General features: G+C 43.6%; 1 protein-coding gene across 2 annotated transcripts in view; it reads right to left on the bottom strand.

Annotated features, from left to right (window-relative positions):
* Window positions 1-249: 249 nt before the first annotated feature.
* The window catches only part of NR4A1 (nuclear receptor subfamily 4 group A member 1), a 35,780-nt gene continuing 21,789 nt past the window's right edge, over window positions 250-14,240 (bottom strand). For both annotated transcript variants that reach the window (XM_063293642.1, XM_063293641.1), the window contains exons 2-7: window positions 13,241-14,073; window positions 7,228-7,357; window positions 6,036-6,187; window positions 4,059-4,261; window positions 2,581-2,759; window positions 250-1,761 (exon numbers count right to left, since the gene is read on the bottom strand). In XM_063293642.1, coding sequence (XP_063149712.1) covers window positions 1,505-1,761; window positions 2,581-2,759; window positions 4,059-4,261; window positions 6,036-6,187; window positions 7,228-7,357; window positions 13,241-14,071 — 1,752 coding nt within the window. In that variant the 5' untranslated portion in view covers window positions 14,072-14,073 and the 3' untranslated portion in view covers window positions 250-1,504. The remainder of the gene's footprint in view (window positions 1,762-2,580; window positions 2,760-4,058; window positions 4,262-6,035; window positions 6,188-7,227; window positions 7,358-13,240; window positions 14,074-14,240) is intronic.

The following is a 14,240-nucleotide window of genomic DNA, read 5'->3' as shown; positions in this document are numbered from 1 at the left end:
TATGTGTCTATTGATGGCTAATTTGTCTGAATGTCAAGCTTCCAGGAATTCCCTAGCATTTTTGGATTTGGCTCAGACAGCCCTCTGTGCAAAAGGCCCCAAACTGATCACCCAATCACCAAGCAGGGTTGAGAAAAAAAACCATCACTGATTTCTACAAAAGTGTGCACATACCATGGGAAACAGTGTTAGTCTCTGGCCTTAGGAGTGTTTCATTTCCTTTCTAGCCTGGCCCTTCACTTCTGTGCTGGAGTTGAAGCATGGGATGAGAACCACAGCTTCCCCTGCAAAGAATTCTCCAGTTTCAAAGCACTTGGGCTACCCTGGCATGTAAATGATCAGGCACATAAACAAGTGGGATTAAGAGTTACATCTACTTGGGTATTCTTTTTTATTCAATATATTAAATATATATATATTTATATATATTAATAATTGGAAAAGTCACATACTGGAAATTGGAAAGCAGGGATAGACAAATATAAATGTCAAAAAATGGAGGACTTTACAATACAAAGTTATTTACATAGAAAGACAGAAGGTGTCCTGCAGGTATAGAGTGATACACAATTGTTGGTGGCCCAAGACAAAGAGCCTTCCTTTCCTCCCTCTGCACATCTTTCATCTGTATTTACAGGCCAACCCATCATTCTTCTTATATACATCTTTTACAGAGAAAATACTCAACAGAGCAAAACTGCCACTGTCTAAGCAGCAGGTGGGAGGGACACATGCTCATTTACGGCAAAACTCTCCCTGACCCCCCCTCCCCCCCCAGTTGCACCAAGGACAGGATGCAAACAGCTTCTAGGCCAAGGGGTTGGAAAACTTCACTTCCCAAACCTGGGAGTGTATTCTCCGCTGGGGTTGATCCAGGCCTGATGACAAGGTCAAATAAGAGAAGACAACTTTTTTTTTTTTTTAATTCTAAATCTCTAACTGGCCTTCAACTGTCAAATCAATGGAAACGTTCCATTTGTGATACAGACAGTGGCTCCATGCAACAGTATGGAAGAGGGGTTCTGGATTGCACACAGAGCTGTTGGCAGGTCCTGGGACAAGGCAGCATTGCTTAGGGATTGTGTATGTAACCCGAGAAGGCACACAGGGCTTCCCCCACAAGTTTTAAAAAAAATACAAACCCCAAGAAGTTGTCCTAAGTTCGGAGAGAATTACATGGCAATTCTTAATGTCCTGGTAACTTCTAAACTTAAAGGGAATGAAGGGGAAAGGGCACATACAGTGCTTGTGGTTTTCAGTCTCCAGCCACTGGGCTAACATTTTAAAACACTCTTCCGGAAATGTCTCTGGAAATGTTCCTGCAATCTTCCCTCCAGACAGAAGGCAGAAGAATATTCACTCAGCGAGTTTTTCTCTGCCTCCGAGGAAGATAAATGGCGGCGGTGGTGGTGGCAGTAAGGAGGAGGAGGAGAAACCCAAACAAAGACACTCTCCCCCAAAGAAAGCACCGTTTGGTTCATGGTGGCTTCCCTCCACCTTGTCCTCAGAATGGCAGTGTGTCCATGAATATTTTATCCACAATGGGAGGAGGGGGCACCAGATCTTCTAGCTTCAAGTAGAAGATGCGCTGTAGGCCTTGAGTGCAAAGGGTGCGGAGCTCAGGAAGTTTGCCCAATAACTTCGAGAGACAGTTTGGATGTACCTGCTCATTGGTGATGGAGGTCACGTGGTCCTTAAGGCAATTGACAATGCGGTTCTGGAGGTCTTCAACCTTCTTTGGCTCCTTTAGCCCATGGCGGTCTGGTTTAGACATCAGAGTTGGGTAAGGAACAGGGAAGAAGTCATTAAAGAAAGCAACAAAAGTCTTACTTTAAAGCATTTAGATAAGCAACCTTCTCTGGAATGTATTTCGAAGCTCTCTATCCCTGAAGTTTTTCTATTGAAACTAATGGGAAACAGTGGTTTCTACAGAAACAGTCTCTTATACAAATCTATGCATCAAATCTTATACGTCAGAACAATCCTGCCTTGTGTTTCACAAAGAATAAACACAGAAGCAAGCAATGTAGGGCCTTCCTTTGGACTCATCAGTTTCATCACATAAGGACAAGTATACGAAAGTTGGGATTCTATGCATTTTTTTCAGGGATCTCCAACAAATGCTGCTTGAGCCCCATGGTCTAAGTTGATTATTTTTGACCTCACTAATACTATATGCTATTCCGGGGACAGAATGTTTGGCATTCCTAATGTTACTGAATTGCAGCTCCAGACAGTTATGATTAATGATGAGGGATGCTGAGGGTTGCTATTTAGCACCTGAAACAACTGGGTGGACACAGGTTTCACACACTTGAACAACACTTTTTCTGAAGACATCTATATTACAGGCATGAGTTAAAATATTTTTTCACAGATACCTGGAGTCCCCTTCAATAACACCTTGCAATTCCAGGTTATTATATAGCTTAGACCTCTGAATTTCCATATCCCTACAAGTGGTAGTTGTTTGATCTTCCTAGGATTTGCTCCCCACACCCCCATCCTATATCTCCTGCTTGCATATCTCTCTGTCTGCTTGCCTGTCTGTTTTTCTCAGGAGCCCTGCTGTCCACCTACCTGTAATTATGACAAGTGCTGCAAGGCAGGAGAAGGAGGGCACATCAATATTCATGCGGTGGAGGTTCTGGGAAAATTCAATGATGGAATCTATCCATTCCCCAAAACCCCGGACACACTGCATACGATGCAGCACAACACCATTACAGAAGATAAGTGTGCCTTCTTCTGGCTTGGATCTACAAGAGAGACAAAACATTGTGTAGTCAGGGAAGATGGCCAGAAATGAACACCTGAAAGGAAATCTGGTAGTAGTGGCAGAACCATGCAGAAGATCCCAAATTCAATCCCTGGCCTCTCCAGGTAGGGCTAAAATCAACCCATCACCGGGTGGACAGTTAAATGTACAACATTTCCTTCCTTACAAATTGTGACTGGGAAGGGCAGCCCACTGAATCCAAACAAGTGTGGGTTGCTTGTGTTAATTATAATTATCACATTTAGGGTTGCTTGTGTTAATTATATTTTTATTTTGCTGCTTCTCAAAATGAATTCAGTGCAGCAAATATAGCTCTTGCATGCATCAACAGATACTCTATTTTATTCTGTCAGCTACACTGTGAGGCAGCCAACCCATGCAGGTGTCATGAAGCCAAGGTAAGCTTCATAGCCAAGCAGTTTTAAGCCTTGGGTCCCCTGGTCAAAATCTGACATGCTAGCCCTATTTTCTTTTCTCACCTCACAGGATTCCCTTGCTACTCTGAATATTGGTCTTACTTCAATACCTACAGCCCCTGCAGGTCTTCCGTCTCTAACGCCCTACTGATTTATTTAGTTACACACACACATATTATTTTTATTTTAAAAATCCTGAAGTAGCTTACATTCATTATACAAGCATATGATAAAAGCAAGATACAATCAGATTTTTAAAAATCCTTTAAAAAACCCTTGCCCTAACACAACATCCAGAGGCCCTGCACTTTCACTGAAGCAGAAGAGTGAACCATTCTTACTGGTGTCATTGGCCATGGTGAGTACTCACTAGAGTAGATATGTGGGATATAAATCAAATTAATGAAATAATTGGAGTGGGCAGCCGTAGTAGCAGTAATCATAATAATAATAAATTCTGAGGAAGCAAAAGTCATGAGGCTATGGTAACTACAGCTCCCCTGTTCTGATGTTCAGAGCACCTTCAAGCCACTGGTGCTATTGGTTCCTCCGCTGCAGAGGCCAACGTCTGTTTTCCTTGTATATTAGACCAGGCATGTGGAAATGGTCACTGAAATGCACCTGGAGTCTACCAGAATGGAGCTTATCCACAGAAGGCATTCCACCCTTCTTGCTCTGCTCCTTTGATGCTAAGGAGCATAAGTGACACTTTAGAATGACGCTGAACCTGTTTAACACTTATAGCCCCAAATATTGAATGGCTTCATGCAAATTGTTTCAAGACAGCGAAGGCTAGGAACCAGATGGGGCTAATAGACACGATGGTTTGCTGTTAACCGAAGGGAGTAGCTGTGACGTGTTACCTGTATGCGAGCCGGAGAATGAAGAGCTCCAAAAAAGCAGATTCCAAAAGCAGGTCCTGGTCCTCTTTTGGAAGCTCTAGGAAGCCTTGAATCTTCTCTGCCCATTTCCGGATCACGTCCATTGAGCCCGTTAATAAGTCATAGAACTGCTGAACATCCACACAGTCCTCCTTCTCAAATTGATAGGAGACAGATTCCTGGAACTGACAGCACAAAACAAGCAAGTCTTTAGAAGAGAAGCAGAATTTTTTTTGTGAGGTGGCAAGCAGTGGTCTTCTTGAGGTCAGCAGCATACAATCCACAAAGCAGCAGTCAAGAGTGGCTTCCCCACTCAATGATTACAACTGGAGGCACACTCAAGAATTACTTTATTCTCTAAGGGACAGAAGTGCATTCTATAAAACTTCTTCTGGCACACTTTGGTTTGCCAGTGCCATCTAGCATGAAGAGCTTAAATATTGTAGAGTATATGCTCTAGAGCAGTGTTTCTCAGCCTTGACAACTTTAAGATGTGTGGACTTCAACTCCCAGAATTCTCTGACTGGGGAATTCTGGGAGTTGAAGTCCACACATCTTAAAGTTGCCAAGGTTGAGAAACACTGCTCTAGAGGGCGGGCAGGACATGCCACATAAAGTTAAAAATGATGGCTGTCAATAATCAAATGCAGTAAAATATCTGCTTTGTCATTAGTCATTGCTTGTTGAGAATTCTGGGATCAATAATCCCCACACTTCATGCATGTGCCACACAGGAGGTTTTTCTCCTTGGCCCAAGTTGATGCACCACCATCAAGGTGATGTATGAAAATCAAACCTGTATACGTTCAGATATGGAGATTGAATCTATATCCAATGTTCTATTAAAAATTTCCACTTTTTAACAATGGCAATTAAAACTTATAACCCCAGTCATTACAAAGTTGAATTTCCCTCCTGACAAGACCACCGCTTTCCTTTTAAGTGATCAGTTCCTAAATACTGTCAGTGACAATAGCAAAATTTTTATCTGTAGCTTTAGCTCATAGGAACTGGCTAGTGCCTCCCGCACAGCTTTGTCTTCGTCATATATTTATATTTTTATTTGTGTGTGTGTGTGTGGGTGTGTATTTATTTCAAATTTCTGTCACCGCCCATCTCCCCCAAAGGGGGACTTAACTTTTATGTAATTTATATATATTATTTTTTCCCTTAATTGCCGTATATGTCTTAATGTTTGTTAGTTTGGTCTTGGACCATAAATTAATAAATAATAATAATAATAATAATCCCAACACTTCTAAAGGTCACCAGGTTGGGGAAGGCCCATGTACATCAGCAGTTCATAAAATATAGCCACTGAACAGCAGCCATTAGCATAACAGTCTTAAAAAATAAGCTAAAGGAGTCATGGCTGTGAAGTGAAGTGACAGCTGTGATGGCTTAAGCAAATATTACCTGGATGATATTTAAAACAAAAGGATATGGATTCTGAATTGTCCCGAGAACTTCTAGCTCTATAGTGACTGGTTAAGTTTTAAAAGTAAATAGATATAAAGTTACACTAATCTATACAGAAGAGCCTATCACTGGCTACTGGTTTTAAAAGGACACATGAATTGGACGATACTGGATGAGGGGTCTTGGCCTGACCCACCACCATTCTCCTGGTGCCACTTACCTGTTTAATTTGGCAGAGACATTTCAGGCACAATTATTTCATGTGGCTTTCTCTGAGCCACACATGGCCAGTCCCCCAAACCAAGTGTGCATTTTATACAAAAGCAGAGTAGAGAGAAGGAGGGGGAGAAATACCTGCTGCCTTCTGTGTAGGAAGCATGAGGAACTTCCAGATCTAGTTAGGATCAAATGATGGCCAGAGGATTGAGGTCCAAAGATATCAGGCGTATTGTCTCACTTCTCAGTTTCAGAAATTCAACCCAGAAGAGTGTCAGTGTCTAGGCCACAGAATCTCAGATCAACAAAGAACCTGATAAATACCTTGGAATAGTCAAGTTTGGTAGCGCTGGGTACAGAATCTATGTGTGCTCTCACAAGAGAGGAGATGAGGCTGACCGGTGAAATATCTTGAGCTTGTTTGGGCTTGGAGGGCAGCCGACCACGTCGGCCTTTCAGGCTGTCTGTCCGCACCACTGAAACAAAAATAGGGAAAGGGAAGGTGAGAAGAGGATTGTAGACAAGCAAGAGCTATCACCAGGAGAAGCCCACAGTCTTGGAAGAGCTGCTTCTTGCTTAAAAATCAAGGACCACGAACTGAATCTCAGCCAGGGGCATACGATATTACGCTTCTGTGCATCTCAATGCCATCCAATGGGGTTGAGAGCCGTGCAGCCTTCCATACCTTGCGAGGGCTTTTCATAAGGGCAGCATGCCATATTCTCCAAAAGTTGGATTTGTTTGGCTTTGGCCTAGCATGTATGTGGACCCAGCCATTTTGGCTTATTTGGCTTTATGGCTTCCTGCAATGCATGATTTATTCAACAAATTACACCATGGATTTATACAGTGTGTGACCCTAGTCACAGAACCCTAGAAACTACTCTGGATAACCAGAGGAAGCGGTCAGAAGCCCTGCAGTTCAGTTTCCTCTTACTGCATTTTCAATCTTGGAAAAATCCATGTTTCCACAGCGCAAAGCCATTTTCACTTCCATTGGTTGCCTTCTGTCACAAGGCTCTGAATATCTCAACTCCACATATGAAGATCTCACTGTCCAAAACAGGGTACCAACCCCTCCTGGCCTGAAACCCCACCCTGATTCTGTACATGACACAGTTCAAGTTGTTTGGCTTAGCACAAAAAGCCAATCAACTGGCCATACTGACAAGTCATGCTTGAAGAGTGAATGTTTCCTACCATTTCAGTACATCCCAATAGCTACCAAGAGGTTTTAAATCCTCCTTTGCAATTACAGGTACTGGACCAGGCAAGTGGATTTCATAACTAATGCAGGTAAAATGCTGCTACTTTTTTTTTCAGCCAGTTGCCACTCAACTTGTAAATACTTAATTTGCACTGGGAGCCAAATGTCTAATTCCAGTCTCTTGCAGCCCTATCCAACCTGGAACCCTCCAGGCATGTGGAAGTTCAACTCTTAAAATGCCTCACCAGCCTGGGCTTCAGAAGGCCTCAGTATGGAGAAGGCTGGTGAACAGGAAGGAACACGCCTCACCTTCTTTGACCATTCCCACAGCAAGGCACTTCTGGAACCGACAAAACTGGCACCGGTTTCTCCGCCGCTTGTCCACAGGGCAATCTTTGTTGGCTAAGCAGATATATTTGGCATTCTTCTGTACTGTGCGCTATGAGGGAGAACATAACAAGGTTAAACCATTATAAATAAAGGACATTTCAACCTTGGTGACAGGGAGACAAAGGGGTGTTAACTAGAGATATATTTCTTGCAACATTTTGACAACCTGGGTGGTTTCCCATGCCATGAGGGCATTATCCTGTTAGTATGACCAAAATCTCATGTTCCATCTAGGTGCACCTTCCATGCACAGCTAGACCGGCATACCTTCATTTGCAAGTAATACTATTCTAATGTCACAGAAACTGAAGCTGAAAGATGGAATCTGCATGGAGCAGTTGACTTAAGAATCAACTCATCACCTCTGCTAAGAAAGAATGTAAAAGTGTTTCTGCTTCAAGCAGCATCTCATGCAGAGATGAGGAATGTGTGGCCTTCCAAATGCTGCTGAATTGTGAAAGGTGTTGGGAACAGTGGTTCAACATCTGGAGGGTCAGACATTCCCCACTCCTGCATTACTGGATTCTGGTATCTACATACCAAGACACAGACCCACACAGAGTCAAGAGCTGAAACCAAAAAGCATTTTATCTGAGGTGATACTCTCTTTGTGGCGTTAAATTTATGACAGCCCTGGTGCGCCTAAAATCACTGGGTAGTAAACATGAACAGATGATTCAGCAATCTGACATAATACACCTTTCACGTATTTTGGAAAAGCAGCGATACATCCAGAAAGTCATCTTTCCATTCAATTAGTGGAGATGCAAACGAAGCTGAATTCTTCAGAAGACATCTCTTTATTAATCCATATGCATTAAAAGGAGGATATGTCTGGGCAAGGGACAGACCAACCCACCAACTCTAGCTTTCCCACTTTTTAATTTTTCCAAACTTGTTCATTCTATCCTGTTTTTGCATTTTAAAAAAAATCTACTTGGAAATGTAGACACATTTCTCTAAGCATTCCTGCATGCAAGTTTCTTTACTTTGTGCTTATTTACAAGTCTTTGCAGCAGGAGATTCAGAAAAAGGTAACTGGGGCCCCACATGGTGGGACTGTGAGCGCATATCCAGAATACAGTGAAAGATCACTTCCTCAGTCAGGAACATTTAACAAAGACCAGGGCAATCAAGGTAGGTGTCAGGAGTGTGGCAATGCGTAGAGATTAGAGAGCTTGCAAGTTTGCTGTTCCATTTCTTCTTTCTTTTTGAGGCTGGGTGGAGCCTAGCCTGCTTTCCTTGGGGAACTAAGGCCACGTTTCCATTTATTTATTTATTTGCTTGCTTGCTGGATTTCTATCCCACCTTTCCTTCAGGAGCTCTAGGCATTGTGTAGATCTCCTTCTATTTTTCCCCAACAACCACAACCCGGTGAGGTTGGCTGGGCTGAGAGAGAGGGACTGGCTCTAAATTGCCCAGTGAACTTGCTCGGCTGAGGATAGATTAGGGCCCGGGTCTCCCTGATGCTGATCCAACTATGTCCAAGACGCCTCAGAGGTAAGACTTGCTCCCTCCGTTGCCTAGTAACCAAGAATAAAGAGACAGTTCTGGGCCTGGTGTGTGTTGGCTGGGAAACCCAGCCTAGAAACAGGCTGCCAGCAGAGATGGCAAGTTCATGGTATCAAAAGCGCACTCCTCCTTTCCTCACAGGGTTTTCCAATGCTGAAGTCTCTACTGACAAGAAAAGACAAAGCACTCTAAGCCTTCCTAAATTAAATGTGCAAGAAAACTTAGGAGAAAATGGACACAAAGACTGCAATTTTATCTGCAAGTTACAGACGCGGAGCAAGAGTCAGGAGACTGTGCACATTGTGGTGGTGGTACATTGTACAGGAGAGAAAGCTTTAGAAACAGGAAACAGTCCTCCTAATACCTATGCAGACCCAGCAAACAAAACATTAGCAACAGCTCTCACTGCATTTCAAACAGATTGAGAGCCTAGCTGAAGCCCTGCTTTTCAACTGTTCCAGTTTTGGCTTCCTAATAGCCACTAGATGGCAACAGAGAGAGATAGAGCCTACCTCTCTGCTGCCATCTCTTGGTCATCTGAATGTTTGCAGCCTGTGTATGGTAGGCCTACTCATGAAGAGGCACAGGCATAAGTGATGTCATCATGTGCAAGAGAAAAATCTCAACATTGTAAATCTGGAGCCTCTAGAGTGCTAATGCAATATTATTTTATTTTACCATAAAATAAACAAGACCTCATTCTTAATTACTGAGATATGTAAAATGTTTAAGTGCATCTGTGTTTTGTATATCAGATGTGGTAGTTATATTACATTAAACTTTGCAAAGTAAGTAAGAGATAGTTTACTTTTCAAGTAAGTTAATATCTGTTGGTAAAACAGATGCAAAGCTGGTTGACTTCACAATATTACATACTAATAATACCAGTATTAAACTTAACAATGTAGTTTACTTTTGGCAGGGATTCTCATTTGTTCCTTTGCCTAGGGACCCCCTAATCCTTGATCTATCTCTAAGTAATTTTCTCTACTGCAGTGTATTTTTGCAAGTTCTTCATTATATACAGAGTTGAATACATTTTTTGGTCCAAACTGTAAAAGTCAGGAAAGTCAGAACAAACTTTGTTTTGGTTTATGATTTGACTTGGGAATTACAAATTAGGTTCGTATTCAAATGTGAACCAAAGAAATTCCTCCTTCGTATCTACTCTGATGCATTCATCTGTTCTAGAGAAGTCGTTCAATCAAAAAAGGCATATTCTAATTGCAAAATCAAACACCCAGGTTAAGATCTGCATGCTGTAAATCAGATGTGCAACTGATTTGCCACATCCCCAAAACACAACCATGAATCCCCACACCCCTCTTCCCCCATTTCTACCATATTTCCAAATTGCAAAGAGTCACCTGATCGCTACATCACCACAACCAATGAAAGTCTCCCCCGTGTTAATTTTATGATGTGAAGTAAAGCCAACTGTGTGTGATTTTCTTCATGGAGTTTGCAACATTTTAATTCAAATCTCTGCTTTTCCATCCCCTATCTCTCTCTCTCTCTCTCAAATTTGTCACCACCCATCTCCTCCCACCAGAGGGACTTTAGCTAAATTTGTGCCCCTAGCAGCTTTCTTTCACCTCAACCCTAACCTCTGTTTACTGGGAAACATCTACCTCCATTTCTCTCCAGAACTTAATTCAGATTGGAACTGCAACAAGCCTCAACAGGTGGAAGTCTCTCCATCTGCCTCACCCTGGACTGAATCCCCTCACTCACTTAGAAATTTGTGGGGAAAAACATATGCGGTTAAGGGAAAACCGGGACCGTTCCCCTATGATTTTAGGAAGGTTCCCTCCTTTCTATGTATTTGGACATTCTTAGTATTACTGTTTACACTCAAAATTGATTTCAGAGCCATTCCTTCTGCCACAGTCTTGGGGCAGGATAGCTACCAGTTATTTGCACCAGAGAACTTTATATCTCTGAGATATTAACACCTTTATTTATGGTTGCAAGGAAGGAGATTTGTTGCCAGCTTAGCACAAGCTACACCAAACTGACCTCTGCAGCCCATCTTGAGCTACCACTCCTATGGTTCCCAGCCAAACAGACTAAACACATCTGGGGGTTAAAAGATGAGTAAGGTTGAATTAGAAAGCCATGTAATGCAAGAAATACTTTAACAACTACATTAAAACTTAAAACACATGTAAAACCAAGCTAAGGTATTTTGATAAAACAGTGTTGGTAATACAGCGCCTATTAACTCAGTTCTGGAATTGTACCACTAATTTCTAGCAAAATAATCACCCATGTTCAGTGAATCACAGTAGTTCAAGGGGCATTAAATTTACAGTATCAAGGCACCCTTAGAATTACTGGCTGCTTTTCAAAAATCTTAGCTTTCATGGCTGCACAACTGGAAAATGCAAGGGTCCAGATGTACTGGTTTGGTCACTTAGCTGAGCCCTGTCTGAGCTCCTGAAGCGGCTCACAAACAAAGAGCCCTTCCCAGAGAGAAGAGAAAGGGCTTTCTCTCACAAGTACCGCTATTCTCCACAAAGGCAGGGAACGCCCTCCATTTCCTATCTTTGCCAAACCACAATGCAAGGGAGAATTCAAGAGACGGAAATGTGTGCTGTTGAGAGGCCTCCTTGCCAGAAGCGCCTGCCCAGGAGAGCACATTAGCGGTTGCTCAAAGTAACCAAATGTGAGGAATGCAGACCCTGTTGCACTGCTGTATTTTCTGACAGAAGTCAGAAGGGACATCCTAAGGAAGAAAGATCTTTTCTTTTTGGCCAAGTCCAGCCTACGTCAGGCTGCAATTAGACAGCAGAGCTACGCTGTGGGCTTCAAGCATGAAAGCAATGGGAGAGAAGTCATATTTCAGGCTTTTCCTTACATTCTGTTACTAAAAAGGAAAAAGATCTGGCCACAGTTAACTTGTGGCCTTCCAGATGTTGCTGACTTCCAGTTTGGAGGGTCCTGCTGGCTGCAGTTGCTGAAGTTTGTACTTCAGCAACAACTGGAGGGCTGTAGACTCTCATTCTTGCTCTAGCCTGTTTACTGACTACCCCATAACATCTTGAAAGTAAGCTCATCTTCTGAATGCTGGTTCTTGTATAGACAAAAGAGACATCAGCAAGTGTGGGGAACCCCAAAGCTTGCAGAAGGGCTAAGATTGTTAATGAAAGCTTGGAGGAAGGGACCCCAACATAGCTCTGGGAGCACAACACTGAGTGCCTGCTGAGAAAGAACCCCCAAAAAGAAGTAAGAGGGAGGGGAAGATTAAGGCAGCCTTCCTCAACTTGCTGCCCTCCAGGTGTGTTGGATGTGCAGCCCCCAGGATTTCTCGCCAGCCTGTATTGAAGTCTTTCTTCATCTAAGTGCCCGCTCAATAAACAGTGGACAAACTAGACAAGTTGAACTATAGTAGGCTAATTTCAGGTATGCCTGTTTGGCTGTGCTCTCCTCTCTATTGCACACTGGCTACGGGCCTGTCACCCTTTCTGCACTTGTGGCCTTCAAAATCTCTGTTCCCAGAAGGGCAGTGACCATCCCTGGGATGCCAAACCATCCAACAGATTGGCGTTCTCCTGCCTGGCATGCTACAGGTATGTCTAATTACAACTCCTATAATTCCTAGCAGGTTCCTCATTTTCTCATGCTATGTTTTTTTCAGTGCTGCAAAGAGACATTTCAAATTTTCCTCATGGTTCTACAGAAGGTTCCCCATTTTCCAGCCCTTCCCTGAAGACACTACCCCATTTCCTTGTGATTTCTGCAGAATGGCCTTCTCCCAACTTGGTGTCTGCCAAATCCACTGCACCGTAACTCCCCTCATTTTGTTCTTACACTCCCCCCATTTTTTACAGCAATCTATAATGCCCATTGGGAAGGAATTCTGTGCACGGAGGAGCTGCTGATTCTTGGCTGCTTTAGTCTCAACAGTTCCCAGATGAAATAAGGGTTGCCTCTGAAATACACAGAAGGATTGATATGGACCTAGAGCTTGCCAGAGCCCTTCTACAGCCTCCTGCTAAAAGAATTTTTTTCCCTGCCACCTACCCTTATGAGGGGAAGAGAGTGCTTACAATGACCTCCTTTATTTAGAAAGCAGTCAGAGAAAGGTCTGATGAGTCATCCCTGTGGCAGTCAACACATAGCAAAGGCTTTCCCTTTCCCTCCCTGAAAAAGGAGGTCTTGAAATCCTGGCGTTCTTTGCTGGGGCTGTAGGGACATGTAGAATGCTGGGATTGTCTTCAGCTAGCCAATCCCAACCTGGTGCCCTCCAAATTGGTTGAGACTATGACTCCTCAACTATCATAGCCTTTAGCCATGCTGGTTGGGAAATTCTGGGAGCTGCTGCTTTGGGCTGACTGGAAGACCACTGGCTGGAGAAAGCACCAGAAGTTTCAGAAGCAAGTTCCAGCTCTAATCTGAAATGACTTATTCCTCTTACCTTGAAAAAACCTTTGCAGCCCTCACAGGTCCGGACACCATAGTGTTGGCACGAAGCGTTGTCCCCACATACAGCACAGCGCCCTTCATTGGATCCAGGGCTGCGTGTCTTTGTGGGCGAGAGGGAACTGTCCAACAGGCCAGAGCCATCCAGGCCTGGTGAGGCCTGGCTGAGTGGCAAAGGAGAAAAATTGACTGAAGAGGAGGTTTGTGGGAGTGAGAAGACTTCTCCGTCCACCAAGTGCTGGTGGGCCGTTGGCTGCATCTTCAGAGGACTCTGGGGTGGGATTCCAGGGCTGTGGGTCGAAAGGCCAAAGGAAAAATAAGATGGTTGAGTAGAACTACTTTTGGGAGGCTCTGCTGTTGCCGCTGCCACCCAGGGCTTCATGCCCTCATAAGTATGAGTGGGGGAATAGCTTCCAAAGGAGTTCTCCCAAGTTGGCCCTTGGGAAGTCTGGAAACTTGGCGTGGAAGGGGAAGGGACTGAGCATGGACTGCCATAATAGTCTGAGCCACTTGAGGACATGGTCTCATCCAACTGGCTGCTGAAAGGGCCAGGATAACAACCATATACTTGGAAATCTTCCAGCTTAAAGGATGTGGTATTGGGGTTCGCAGCTGGAATCTGGTAGAGGAAAGCGTCAAATTCGCCTGTATAATTGTCCATGAAGGTGCTGAAGCTGGGCAGAGTAGTAGTGGCAGCAGAGATCTCGGTATTGACCAGGTCCATGGTGGGTTTGCCAAGCTCAGGGGTCAAGAGGTCTGCTGGGTAGCGCTCGCAGGACCCTCCATTCTGAAGCAAGGTCCCATATTGTGTTTGGATACAGGGCATCTCTAAGGAAAGAAAAGGGTAGGGGGAAGGAGAAGATCTACTGTTAGATATTGGAGATGCATAAAAAGTCCTCCAGAGTAGAGGTTAGCACTGTCTATGTTCTAATTTGGAAACTTCACAAGTTCATTTTGCAGAAAAGAAAGTGATCTTAATGGTGCCATAAAATGGG

Source organism: Candoia aspera, chromosome 2 (assembly GCF_035149785.1).
Source record: "Candoia aspera isolate rCanAsp1 chromosome 2, rCanAsp1.hap2, whole genome shotgun sequence".
NCBI classification, from domain to species: Eukaryota; Metazoa; Chordata; class Lepidosauria; order Squamata; family Boidae; genus Candoia; species Candoia aspera.
The sequence above is the reverse complement of the archived record's forward strand: the minus strand, read 5'-3'. Positions and strand labels throughout refer to the sequence as shown.